At 45.7% G+C, this 14432-nt stretch overlaps 1 protein-coding gene across 1 annotated transcript in view; it reads left to right on the top strand.

Annotated features, from left to right (window-relative positions):
• Dnajc1 (DnaJ heat shock protein family (Hsp40) member C1) overlaps window positions 1–5274 on the top strand; it is a 199159-nt gene extending 193885 nt beyond the window's left edge. Inside the window, exons 11-12 of the mRNA XM_008831717.3 lie at window positions 2330–2775; window positions 5051–5274. Of these exons, the coding sequence (XP_008829939.1) occupies window positions 2330–2775; window positions 5051–5119 (515 nt within the window). The 3' untranslated portion in view covers window positions 5120–5274. The remainder of the gene's footprint in view (window positions 1–2329; window positions 2776–5050) is intronic.
• The last annotated feature ends 9158 nt before the right edge of the window (window positions 5275–14432 follow it).

Raw genomic sequence — 14432 nt, 5'->3', positions numbered from 1 at the left:
CCTCTGGAACTACATTGTTCTCTGCACTGCTTTCTTCCAGGCACTTACTAGAATGGCCTGTTAAGCTCTGCTTACAGCAGTCAATCAGTTTTCTAGCCCAAACTTCCAAAGTCTTCCACATTTCTTCGAAAACCCCACGTGGTCAGGTTCTTCACAGCCAACAGCCCACTCTCTGGTACCAATTACTGTATTAGGCACTTTTCTTTTGCTGTGATAGAAACACTGACCTAAGCAATTTATAGAAGGAAGAGTTTATTTGAGCTTACGGTTCCAGGGAAATTACAGTCCATCATGGCAGGGAGGCATGGTGGCTGGAGCAGGAGCAGCAGAAGCTAAGCTCTCACATCATCACACAGGCACTGGAAGCAAGAGAACGACTGGAGATCTGGCAAGGCTTAAGAAGTCTTTAAGCCCACCCCTAGTGACATGCTTCCTCCAGGATAGCCACACCTTCTAAGACCTCCCAAAACAGCGCCATCATCTGGGGACAAAATATCCAAACACTTGGAGTCTGTGGGGGACATTTTCATTCAAACCACCACACTAAGTGAACAAACTCTACCAAGAACTCTTCCTGGGCTTCTGGGACTCCTTTGCCGCCTTGTATCCAAGTTCAGGGTGCTCTGAGGTGCCCATGAACCACAGCACACTAGACACCTTCTTTTAAGAACATTTTTTAAAATTATTATAATAATTATATAATTAAAATAATTATGTGGTGGTGCACATAAAGGTGTGGTGGCACACACCTTTAATCCCAGCACTCGGGAGGCAGAGGCAGGTGGATCTCTGTGAGTTCAAGGCCAGCCTGGTGGTCTTCATAGTGAGTTCTAAGACAGCTGGGGCTACAGGGAGACCCTGTCTCAAAAAGACCAAAAAAAAAAAATTATTTTCATCTTTATTTTTTATACTGATGAGTGACACATGTATATAATCTACAAATTACAGTAAATGTATTTTAAGGTTTACCTCCATTGACAAATTGTCCTCCAAAAAGACTAGACCCTCATTATCTAATTTGGTAGCCAGTAACCACATTTAGCTTTTTAAAGTTAAAGCTTAGATAGAGCTGAGAAGACAGCTCACTCAGTAAAGTGCTTGCCACACAAGCATGAGGACCTGAGTTCAGTCCTTACGACCCATGTGTAAAAGCAGCACATACTTGTAACCTCACTTCTGGTAAGGTGGACGCAGGAGGCTCCCTGGGGCTACTGGCCAGCCACTCTAGCTGAATTGGCAAGCTCTAGGTTCAGTGAGAGACCTTGTCTCAAAAAATGATTTTGGAGAGTGATTGAGGAAGACACCAAAGTTGGCCTCTGGCCTATATACCCACATGTACATGCACACCGTTGCATGCATGAACATATACACAAAAATCAATAATATTTAATTAAATAAAGTCTAAAACATAGTTCCTTAGAGGCATATCAAATAGATTGTAGCACTGAAGAACATTCCGAGGGTTAAACCAGTCCCTGCCCCGGTACCAGGGCTGTTTCTCTGCACCTTGCCAGCACTGGAGACTGCAATCTGATTTTGCCAATTTACTCATTGAAAGTGGTAACTATTATCACTTTGCATGTTTCTAATATCACTGATTTAGAGTCTTTGTGAGTTAAAAAGTTTTAACTGTTTAGTAAATAATCTTTTCTCCACGTTTAAGAATTCTCTCTAGGCCAGGGAGATCAGCAGGTAAAGGCACAAAGCCTGACAATCTGAGTTCAATTCCCTGTAACCTACGTGGTGGATTTCCACAAGTTGTCATCCGACCTCCAGAAGCCTACATACAAATAAATATAAAACTTTTTTAGAATTTCATATATTAGTACTATATTTATATAACTTCTACCTTTCCTTCTCCCCCTATAAAATCCTTCTAATAGTTACTAGTATAATTTATTTGTACACTTGCTTGCAGAGGCAGCAAAGCACAAAGGTTGCCTGATTTGTTTCAATTATGTTAATAGAACCTCTCGATTATAAAGAATGTCCTTCCTTAAAGCATAATAAGTATCAGGTTTCCTGCCACAGTAAGGTCTCTGTTCTCTGATCACAGCCTGACCACATATACCCATTCTTCCTCAGAGCAGTGAAAAGGACAAAGAAAGGAATCAGAACTAGGTCCAAACCCAACCTCTGCTGCTTTCTGGAACTTCTTTTCCTTGTGTGTAAAACTGGGGTAATGATAGTGTAAAATACAGTGTGAAAAGTAAACTAAAGATACATGCAGAATGCCTAGCGTGCTGCCTGACGTGTGGACAGCGGCTGCTGTGTCACTTCATCTGAATTCACCATGCCCTTTCTCCTGTGCACTGTGGTCCTTTCCTAGGAATGGTCAAGCTCTTAGAACTCAAGACCACAGTTCAGAATTCCAGGACCATCAAGATGGGCTCTGCCTTGCCAGATAACATCATCACCCAGCGGGAAGACTCAGCAGGAGCCATGGAGGATGAGGAGCAGGAGGAGGCTGCTGAAGGTGAGGCAGTGGCCATAGAAGCCCGGCCTCGGAGGCGGAAGCCAAACAGGCTGTCTGAGGGGGCAGTCAAAGTCGAGCCAGAGGAGAAGCTTAGAGGAAAGAGGCAGAAAGACTTTGATATATCAGAACAACATGAATCCAGTGATGAAGAGAGCCAGAAAAGAGAGAGAACCCGTGCTTCAGAGGAGGTGTGGACTCAGAATCAACAGAAACTTCTAGAATTGGCATTACAACAATATCCAAAAGGAGCCTCTGACCGCTGGGACAAAATAGCCAAATGTGTCCCATCTAAGAGTAAGGTGGGTAACGAGTGGCTGTGTCACATGTGCCTGCATCCTCTACCGCGCACTCATCTCTGCACACTCATCTGATTAGTGGGTGGTGTAAATGAGGTCAAACACTGTTAGTCTTTATGCAAACTGGCTAGTTTTCCTCAAAGAAAATTCCGTTTATAAAACATAAACTTAGGCTGGCAAGATGGCTCAGTGGGTAAATGTGCTTGCTGCCAAGCCTGATGACCAGGGACCCATATGGTGGAAGGAGAGAACCAACTCCCTCAAGTTGTCTTCTAACCACATGTGTGCTGTGGACGGACACACACACACACACACACACACACATACACAAATGGTTCCCATTGTATCCTGCCAGCCTCCTGGAAAATTCACTCTGAATTGAAAGGGTGGTCTTAAAGAAGCATAGGGCTGGCAAGAAGTGTCCCCTGCTCCAAAAAAAGCAGTGTCAGGCCCTGTGGCTCTGAGATAAGTCTGTAGCCAAAGGGGCATGTAGGTCAACCTGCCACAGGCAGGATAACTCTTGGATCTGCAGTGGAGGCAGTGGAGTGAATTCAGACTTCATGGTGGCACCGCACCACCCAGAGACAGAATGGGCCTGTGGCATCAGTGCACCTTAGGACTTGACTTCCCTTGGCAATCTAGGCTGTTTATAATCCATTATTTCATCCACAGCTCTACAAAAGCTGCTAGTAATTCTTCTCAGATACAGGCAGAAAGAAGCTTGGTGAGACCAGCCTGACCAAGGTTGACTTCCTCTTCCTTGTCATTTGACAGTTTGGAGCCATGGAGCTCCTACGTGTGATCTTTCCCGTCCAGACTTTCTCTCCACCACAGCTTCTTCCCTTACAGGCTGTGCTCTGAGTATGAGGCAGTGGGCACAGAAATGGAAAGAGCCCATCTCCAGCAACCTCTGCGTTTCTCAGCTGTAGCCTCAGGGCACACTGATGCTCATTTACATTCTTATTTTTTTTTTAATTGAAATTCTATGTTGGAAAATCTAGCTTGTGGCCATGCATGTCCCTGAGTGCACAGGTCTACTTATCTATCACCTACTTTAAAATGATGAAATTGAGAGTTCCTGGGGAGAAAAATAAACCATTAGCAGTTGATCTCTTTGGGAAGCACAGATTCTCCCAGCCTTTCCAACTGGTTTGCCAGAAGTAATTATTTCCCTGAGTTTCTCTAACGTCTGTCAGACACAGGCATTTACATGTGGGATGAATTGAGCTTGTCTCAAAATGAAAGCACTGGAAGGGTATTGGAAACCTTCTTGTTTCAACCAGTAAGAGCCCCGAAGGTATCTTCTTGAGCCTCAACTACCCTAAATGCCACACAGGTCCTGTAGGATTGCCTGCTCACCCTCTGCTACCAGCCTGAGGTGGCTTCATGCCAATTCGAACTTCAGGTCCTGTCAGGTTTGCCATCAGCTTGCTCAGCTCAGGACCCACACTGTCCTCATGAGGGTTAAATGCTGAGTCTGGCTCAGATGGTTCTCTGATGATACCTTTAAGGCCCTGGGTGAGTGGTGTTTGGGATATAACTAGAAGAGTCTCTTATAGCACAGTAGTACCAGAAGAATGGGTACCCAAGCCAAGTTCCAGGTATCTGATTAGGGCCTCTGCTCCAGAGCAGAAGTAACTCCCTAGACTCCGAGTTAACAGAGGCCTGTAGTACCATGGACTGGTATTACCCAAACAGAAACTGAATGAAAAGACAAAAGTATATTGAGGCCAACTTGAGAAGAACGGGGCCTCTGCCCACCTTTATCTTGTCTGTGCCTTAGTCCCACTGCAAAGGAGACTGAGGTCATCATTCTGCACCCTGGCTAGGTGGGTCGCTGCAGTGGAGCAGGAGGAAGACTTGCCCACAAGTCTTAAAGTGTGAGGCCCACAAAGGAAGGTCCCAGCAGCCCCCAGGGAGAGGCAGATCCAAAGAAGAATAGCATTGTGGCCTGGTGTCTCTTGGTTTCTCTGAATGGGTGTGAGATAGTGGAATGCTGACATTGAAAATACATTGAGGCCAGCTTGAGAAGACCGAGGCCTCTCCCCAGGACTCATAGTAGCCTTGGGCCCCTCACTAAATGGTTAGCACCTTCACCGGGTCCTGGCCTTGCAGCTGGCCTTCTCTAACCAGATCTGCCTGGGACCACCTGGGCTTGTCCAGGACATTCCAGATGGTTCTGGACAAAGGGAATGAATGCACCACTGCCTCATTAGTATTAGGCACTAGCCAGCATGCTGGGAATGGAAATAACTGTTCTCTCTCTTTCTTCCTACAGGAAGACTGTATTGCTAGGTACAAGTTGCTCGTTGAACTGGTCCAAAAGAAGAAACAAGCTAAAAGTTGAATGTTGTGGAAGATGATTTTCACCTTCATTTTCCAATGAGTATTTCAGAAATCTCATGCAGAATCGTGCATTTTGTACCTCAGTATTTCTATGAGTCATGTGCCTTAGTAAAACAATAAATCATAAATGTGCTGTGTTTAAACAGCCTGTGTCAAGGGGAAGGGACTTGGATGTTCTGTGGATTGTTTTCTTCCCCTTTCTTCTGGGGTCTTTTCAAATAGTGTGTTCTAGTGACCAGGCAGATAGGACCATGCAAGCAAGCTAATGTGGAAGAGCTGTAACAGTATGTTCTCTGAAAGCGTAACGGAAGAGCACAGCTGATGTTTCTGTTGGAATTGAGTGATAGGGTGTAGTTGCTTACAGAGAAACGCACCAGCATGGCCTCACTGGCTGGCAGAAAGCAATGGGGGGCATCTTAATTAGTTCTCTGTATCTAGAAAAAAACAGCGAACAAGAACATGGGTAATAGTCTAAGTTTGGGTTGCTTGGTAGATGTGTGTTCACAGCTGATAGAATTCCACAGACACACAGGAGCGTTTCTAGGAACTGAAGAAGCTGGGTCCTCTTTCAGTGACTTTGGTTAAAGTCACTTCTGTTTATTCCTGTTGAGCGTCTTCCCACTGTTTGTGTTTGAGCTGTCCCCATCTGCTGAGCATTCATTTTAAAATTTGTTGTTGCTCAGAGCTTGAAAATGGTTTGATAAAATGCAGCATATCTGTATTAGTTACTTTTCTATTGTGATGAGACACCATGACAAAGGGAACTTACAGAAATTCCAAAGGGTCCATAATGGTGGGGGAAGCCTGGTGGCAGAAGGTGGCCAGAACAGAAAACCAAGGTCTCGATCATATCTTCAAGCAGGTACACAAGGCAGAGAGAAACAAGAAAGCCCGCCAGGCTGAAGATCTCTCTGAGCTGCCCCCAGTGACGTGCTTCCTGCAGGATAGCCACACCTCCTAAGACCTCCCAAAACAGCACCACCAACTGAGGACAAAATGTCCAAATACTTGGGAGTCTATGGGGGATGTTCTTATTCAAACCACCAGAATATCTAAACTTGAAAAACTTTTAGGTAACCAGAACACACATTTAAGGGAAATGATTTGATGTCTGGAGGAAACTTTGGGTGGCAGAGATCCCCTCTCTGCTCAGTACACATTCATACACAGCCAGACAGGGAGCTAGGTAAGCCCAACCCCTTCCCTGGGCACAGATGACAAAGGAAGCCTCAGGTTTCAGCTTACCTTGTGGACTTCACCCCAAACTCAACCCCTAATTCCAAGAAGAACAATCTGAAAAATGAAAAGGCAGCAGATCACAGCTAATGGCACCATGGTCTTTTGATCATCACTGAACAACTCGAATGAGTCCTGGAGCAGCCGCGTCATCCCCTCAGCTCTCTGGGGAAGGGACAAGGAGACATAGAGAAGACCACTTCTGCCTGGCAGAGGTAGGGCCAGGACAGCCAGAACCTACTAGTTCTGCCCACCCTTTTCCTGATAGCAAGCCAAGGCTAACCAGTCCTGAGCAAGCAGCTCTTCCTTGGGGCTTCTTCTGGAGCTGGTGACCCATGACATGGCCACCATACCCTCTCAGATGGCCCCATCGCACCCCTGTTCATCTGGGAAAGCCTTGGAGATTACAAGAAGTTTGTAGGAGGAACAAAGGAAAATAGATTGTCCTGGCTGTCTTCCAGGCCCTGCCTGGGTCGCTCATCTTTAGTTCCGCCTCAGGTGGGTCTGCCATGCAGCTTGTTACATCTGTGGGCATCCTGCGTCTAGATTACCCTTTTTATTTAGTTACGATGCTTTGAGTTGGGTTTCTGTTACATGCTGTCCTAAAATCCTAGTACAACTTTCCTGGGCTTCTAGAACAAAATGTGCCTCATGGCAGGGCATGATGACGTGCGCCTGTAGTCCCAGCACCCAAGAGATAAATGTGGGAGGATTGCTGTAAGTTTGATGCCAGCCTGGTCTCCACAGTTGAGTTCCAGGCCAGCCAAGGCTACATAATGAGACCCTTCCTCAGAAGACAGAGGGGTAGGGTAGAGGGAGGGGAGGGCTTTGTCAAATACAGCTGGTTTTGGAATCCTTAAACTTGCTCACCCTCAAGAACATGAGGCCTCAGCACAGCTACTTGAACCCGTCTCTGGCTTCCAGGAAAGAGCTGTTCTCCATGGGACTCTGGATCCTGAAGGCTCTGGTTGCTGTAGGACCAAAGAGAGACAGGAGAGGGTCCCCACAGAGCTGCAGTCCAGACAGAAGATAACTCCAAAGGGGGCCCGAGTTCCAACTGTGACCCCACCCACTTTTTAGCCCCAATGGCCCCAAACACGGGGCCTCCCAGGAGGCTTTTTTAATGTGTATGAGTGTTAGGCCTGCATGTATGAAAGTGCACCAGTGTCATGCAGTGCCTTTGGAGCTCAGAAGAGAGCATCAGATCCCCTGGAACTGGAGTTACATGCAGTTGTTAGCTGCCATATGGGTCCTGGTATTTGAACCTGGATATTCTGTAAGAGCAGCCAGTGCTCTGAACTGCTTAGCCATTTCTCCAGCCCCGGTGAGGCTTTTGGCCTCACCAAGACACACTCTGTTCTCTTGCCATCCACAAGTGCCTGTACTGGTGTTTCTGCCTCATGGCTTCACGACAATCAGCCAGCAAACTTCTCCCTTTTCCTAGAATTTTCCTATACACAGTCCCTCCCTCCCTCCCTTTCTTCCTTCCTTTTTTCTTTCTTTTTATGCTAGGGAGAAGTTGGCTATACCCACTGACGTGAAATTTTGTTGTGCTTGTTAGATGAAACATTCCTATTCCCCATGGGAGGGCCTTTCTAACCCTGTCCTCCGTTTCCATCCTCCATAAACGTAGAGTTTCTTTGGGACATAGCTTTTAGAGCCTAGGATGTTCTCATGAGCTGTTTTAATAATGGCTGTCAGACTGACACCTAACAGCCAGGGGCCCTTCTGAGGGCAGTTGCTAGGCAGCAGCCATGCTTTGTGTTTGCCCCACCTTGTGTTTGCCTTATTGGTACCTGTGTGGTCACATCTGGCTGGATACCAGGGGATGTGGTGGGGAGGAACACAGACAACCCATGGGCTGGTTCCCCCAGTGCCTCCTAAGCTGTTACTAAGTCATGGCATTGTAATTACGAACTGCTGTTAGTTGGGAAGATAATCTGTGTGAAGGTTTCCTTCACTCACCGTCTCTAGAGCAGTCAGCATCCTGTTTCTGTACCATTGTTCAATATTACCATCATTGGCAGAGCTGATGAGCCAGAATTGGCTCCCTCCAACTTACATCCCTGCCTGGGGGTCCTTGGTCCATGGGCAGACTCCCTGGATCTGCACCAAGTCAGTAGGAAGAAGGCCGGTCTTCCCTAGGTGCTTGCAGAGTCACTAGCCAGTGCTGTACATTTATTCCAAGGCTTCCTAGTAAGCCAGAGTGAACAGAGCCTGGGGCTGAACCTTGGACAGAAGGGGCCCGGGCCCAGCTGGCTACTGATGGCTACTGATGGCCTGGGGACTAAGCAAGTTAGCCTCTGCCTATTTCCTATCTCAAAAATGCAGATGTTAATATCTCACAGTCATTGGGACCCTCCAGCCTTGCCCACCACACTAGACCTTTCCCTTGCCACTAAATGAGAACTTTTTGTCTTCCAAGCCAACATCAGCAAGTCTCTGTCTCTTCTTAGATGTGTTTTAAATAAAGGGCAGATTGTGAGTCAAAGGACTCGGGTCTGAATCCTGGGTGTAGACCAGAATGGGCCACGTGTGTTCTTGGAACACACATAGTTCCTGAAGAGGCTTGGAGCAGAGCGCTCCCTCCATCTTGCTTGAGTGCTGCATCACCTGACCACCCTGCTATGGAAAGAAGGGACCACAGGGGTGATTTTGTTCACACTTGGTTTAGCAAGATCCAGGATGCACTTGGTGGTGCCTTAAGCTGACCCCCAGCATTCTGAGGTGCCCCTATCTCTCAAGATGTCTGAGACCCCAAAATATGTCTGGGTTGGGTGCAACTGGATGAGGGCCTACCTACGAGGGGCTCACCTGAGTCAGTGTTGGGAGGGTCTCCACCTGAGTCAGGCTCCATCTCCTGGCTACACCTCTTGCATAACCCTCCCTCCACTCCCTCAGAGTGACTGTTATCTGGAGTGAGACCAGACTTTGGATGAGACTTTATGTCACTACAATGACATCAATACATTAGACATTCAGGAAAACAGGTTTCAATATTTCATCCTAAACTGTAAAGCCCCTCCCCCACCCCCCATTAATGGTCCTAAAACAAGGCCAACTTCTAAGTAACCACCAAGAAGTGATTGTCACGTTTCTCTGGCCTGAGGTTTCCCATCAAAACTACCCTCCTAAGTTGGTAGACATGAGTAGGAGCTGTTGGAGGCAGGGTCAGTGCATTAGTTACTTTTCTGTTGCTGTGATAGAAACACTGACCAAAACAACTTACAAAAGGAAGAGTTTATTTGAGCTTATGATTCCAAAGGGACAGGAGTCCATATGGCAGGGAGGCATGGCAGTAGAGGTAGCTGGAGGAGTGGAAGCTAGGCTCTACATTTTGAAGCAGGCACAGGAAGCAAGAGAGCAAGGAAGACAGGAGGGGGCATGCCAGTAATGTTCTGGAATAGCAGTGTGCACAGGGAAGTGGGCTGACAGTGCTCTGAATGTCCTTGGGTCAGTCTACGTGGTGAGGGATGCAAAGAGAAAGTAGACAGGCCCCTTCCTCTTCCCTGCCTGAGATTGTACTGTGGGTAGCTGTGCTGGTGCCTGGGCTGGACTGGGGCACAAGGCACTCTGCTGCAGGTGACAGCAGTTGAGATAGGCAGTCTCCCAGAGTGAATCAACGCCTCCCAGTTATCACGTGACTTACTCAGCAAAGCCCACCATATTACAAGAAATTCCTGCTTTAAAGCGGGATTAGGTGGCCCACATCTGTAATCCAACACTTGAGAGGTGGTGGCAGGCGGATCAGGAGTTCAAGGTTACCCTCCAGTACATAGCAAGTTTGTGACCATCTCTCAACAACAACAAAGGCTAGAGTCTCCAAGGAATAAACTAGGGAGTGTTGGAAAACAGCTATCAGAAAAAATGTGTGACAGCTAAAAATCCCCATTCTAACAGCAGGGTAAAAATAAGAAATGTTATAAAGCTAAAATGGGAAAAATCCAGAGAGTCTCCTGGAGATATTGCTGACTGTGGGGATCTCCTCCTCCCAGTGAGAGGTGATATGAGTGGAGCCTCAAAACACATCAAACACAATCTCAAGAGAAAAGGAGGGAGGAAGGAGAAACAAATGTTACCATGGCAACAGCAGGAGGAGGGAAGTTGGGGAGACCCTCTCTTCTCATCCCCAAGTAGCAGGGAGACAGTCCTGCCTCAGCAGAGCAGCCAAGGAGCACCATTTTCTAAATTATTTTATTACTTGTTTTTAATCTTATGTGTATGAGTGTATTGCCTGCACTGCATGTATATAAGTGCTTCCGTGTTGTGCAGCACCCATGGAGATCAGAAGAGGGTGTTGGATCCCCTGGAACTGAAGTTTTAGACAGTTGTTAGCTGCCAAGTAAGTACTAGGATACACACTGCCGCCTGGTTAGCAGAATACCTCCAGACTGCAGGGCAGAAACTTTGCACCTGAACTGCAGCATTCAATGAGTGGAAGCCTGGTTAGAGATAGTCTACAGGGAAATAAAGGCTCAGGTTCCAAGGGATGTGCCAGGCATCAGGAAGGACTGCTGGGGTGGGGCCAGCATTTACAGTCAGACTCCTGATGGGCCACGCAGAGCTGTGACTAACACCTGCAAGCTGACCTGGATGGGACTGCCCACGGATGGGACCAGCATCTGTGACTCAGCCTTGCCAAAGAGCACTCAGGAGTACTGCAGGCATCTAGAAACCTGGGAAGGAACACCAGGAGAGTGGGGAGAAACCAGCAAGCAGGCCAGACTGCCTTTTACACCCTAAGCAGCTCCCTCCCCTTCGTGACAGGCCGACTCTGTCCTACTCTGGTCTACCTTTTCTCTGTTTATATATTATTTCTCCCCTCCCCATTTATTCTTTATTTTTGCTTTGCTAGGCTGTCCCAAAGAACATAGGCAAGCTTGTGTGCAGGATCTCCTCAGCCTCCTGAGCGCTAGGACAACTTTAGATCCCCTGTATTTCCTTCCTTCTCTTTTCATTCTACCCTTAGTCAAAACTGCCTCATTCCCCTCCCCCATTCCTACTGTTCCATTTACTTTCCCTCCTCTTTTGCTCTCTCACCATACTAATCAGGAGTCAATGCCCCTTCTCCCTTTCCCACTCACAGAACAGTGACAAGTGCACACAGTACTATCAGTGTTCCTTTACTTTCTAAAATGACTGGCTGGTTTTAAAATGAAGGTTTTTTTTTTTCTAAGATTATTTTTTAATTATGTGTATGTGTATGTGTGGGGCCAGTGTGCACATGAGTGCAAGTGCCCAAAGAGGCCACTGGTGTCCAATCCCCTGTGCTGGAATTACAGGCAGTTGTGAGCCACCCGATGTGAATCTTCTGCAAGGGCTGCAAGTGCTCTTAACTGCTGAGCCATCTCTGGAGCCTCCATGATTGTTTTTATTTAACGATTACTGTATTTCCATAGTGGGCCTACACTTGGATAGATGGTATTTTACTCTCATGGTGGGAGTACTGGGTATTGAGTCTGGTGCCCTGAACTACAGTCTAGCCATGGAAAATGACACCTGAACTGTACAACCTAATCCCTCTTGAAAGTTGCAAAGACTTCCACTGAAAGACTAAGAGTGTGGGGCTAGAGAATGGCACAGTGGTTAAGAACACTGACTGCTCTTGGAGAAGACCAGGGTTTGGTTCCCAGCACCCTTATGGCAGCTAACAACTGTCCATAACTACAGTTTCAAGGGATCCAGTGCCATCTCTGGCCTTTGTTGGAATTGCAGGACAAAGGTGCACTTACATAAATGCAGGCAAAATATTTAGGCACAGAAAATTTTTAAATCAATTTTTAAAAATTAAGTTTAAAAAAAGAAAGACTAAGGGTAACTTTTAAAAAAACAAACCAGGGACTGGAGAGATGGCTCAGCGGTTAAGAACTCAGCAGTTAAGACACTTCTTGCAGAAGACCCGGGTTCAAAACCCAGCACCCACATGGCAACTAACAACTGTCCGTAACTCTAGTTCCAGGGGACCTGACAGCCTCTTCTGTCTTCCATGGGCATTGCATGACATGGAAGTGTGCACTTATCTACATACAGGCAATACACACATACACATAAAATAAAAACAATAAATATATTTTAAAAAAAAAAAACCAATGGCCAACCCCAGGTGTGCAAGTCTCAACACAAAAACATAAGAAACATGAAAAATCATGGCAAGATGACTCCTTCAAATATTACTAATCCCACAGTAATAACCTGCACTGAGAGTAATTTAGATGAAGTCCCAAACAAAGAATTCAAAAGAGGAGCTCTGGATGTAGCTCATGATTAGGGTGCTTGCCTAAGCTGCATTAAGTTCTGGTTTCAGCTCCTTTTACCATATAAAATTAGGCCTGGCTGGCACATATCCATAATCCCAGTACTTGGGAGATGGACATAAGAAGGTCAGAAGTTAAGAAGTCATCCTTGACTACATAGTAAGTTCAAGACCAACCTTGACTACATGAGACCCTGTTTCAATTTTTTTTTTCAAAAAAATGAAAAGTATATTCAAAGAAAATAAAGAGGACACAAACTCTTGAATGAATTTCAGGAGAACACAAAGAGCCAATAGGAAGTCAATAAAGGATACAAAAGTTCAATAAAGAGATAAATACTGGGGAGTTGGGTGGAACCAAACTGAAATGCTGGAAATAAAAGTTAATAAGTCAAATAAAAATCTCATGGAAAGCCTCATGGAAAGCCTCACCAATAGAATCGATCAGGGGAGGGAATAACAGCAGGGTTCAAAAACAAGGTAAAGGGCTTAGAACATTCAGACAATGGCACCGAGAAGTAAGAAAATATAATTTTTGTAATCTAAGGGATATTATGGAAAGACCTAATCCATGAATGGAAGAGAGAATGGAAGAATGAAAAGAATTTCATGCTGGAGGCATAGACAATGTTTTAAATAAAATCATGGCAGAAATTTTCCTAAATCTAAGAAAAGAGATGTCCATCCAGGCACAGGAAGCAAGATCTGATAGTTAAATATGAAATAAAAAAGGAAGAAAGTGTATCAAAAGTGGCACAAGAGAAATACCAAGTCACACAAGAATAGCAGATTTGTCAACAGAAATTTTAAAAGACAGGAAGGCTTGGAATGATGTTTTCAGGGTAAGAAAGACATTTGCCATCCAAACACTACTATACCCAGCAGAACTATCTGTCATAATTGAAGGAGAAAGAAAAACTTTCCCAGATAAAAATGGGCAAAAGGACCCGGGCGTGGTGGCTTATGTCTGTAGTCCCAGTATTCGGGAGGCAGAGGCAGGCAGATCTCTGTGAGTTCAAGGCCAGCCTGGTCTACACAGTAAGTTCCAGGACAGCTGGGGCTACAGGGAGGCCCTGCTTCAAAAAGACAAAAAAAAAAAAAAAAATAGGCCAAAGGAACCAAATGTGATAGCACAGGCCTTTAATCTCAGCATTCCAGAGGCAGAGACAGGCAGTTCTCTGTGAATTCAAGGCCAGCTTAGTCTACATAGCAAGTTCCAGGCCAGCCAGGACTACATAATAAGACAATGTCTCAAAAGACTCCTCCCCCTGACTCAGCAGTTAAGGGCACATATTATTCTTGTAGAGGACCTGTGTTTGGTTCCCAGCATGCACATCAAGTGATTCACAACCCCCTGTAACTCCAGTTCCAGGAGACCTGACACCCTCTTCTGGCTTACTTCAACACCTGCACACATGTGCACATAAACTTATATGGACATACCCACACATGAATAAATAAATTGCTAAGCAGACAGACAAAAAAAAAAAACAAGCCAAAGGAATTCATGACCACTAAGGCAGCTCTACAAAAAATAGTGGAAGAAATCCTTGGGACAGAAGAGAAAGATAAACCTATCACTGGAGCTACAGGAAAGAATAAACCATAATGAAGGAGAGAAATAAGAAAACACTAAAAAGTATAGAAATCAACAAAATGGCAAGAACTAATAAACACCTTCCAATACTAACCCTTCACATTAATGGTTCCCAATGAAAAGACACAGTCATGGGGATGGAGCACTGAAAAGCATGTCTCTTCCAGAAGACCTGATCCTGGTTCCTAGCACCCACATAGGTGTCTCACAACCACATGTAACTCCAAC

The sequence above is a fragment of the Nannospalax galili genome, unplaced genomic scaffold (assembly GCF_000622305.1).
Source record: "Nannospalax galili isolate Female #2095 unplaced genomic scaffold, S.galili_v1.0 scaffold14, whole genome shotgun sequence".
Taxonomy (NCBI): Eukaryota; Metazoa; Chordata; class Mammalia; order Rodentia; family Spalacidae; genus Nannospalax; species Nannospalax galili.
This window is presented reverse-complemented; position numbering and strand designations above follow the sequence as displayed.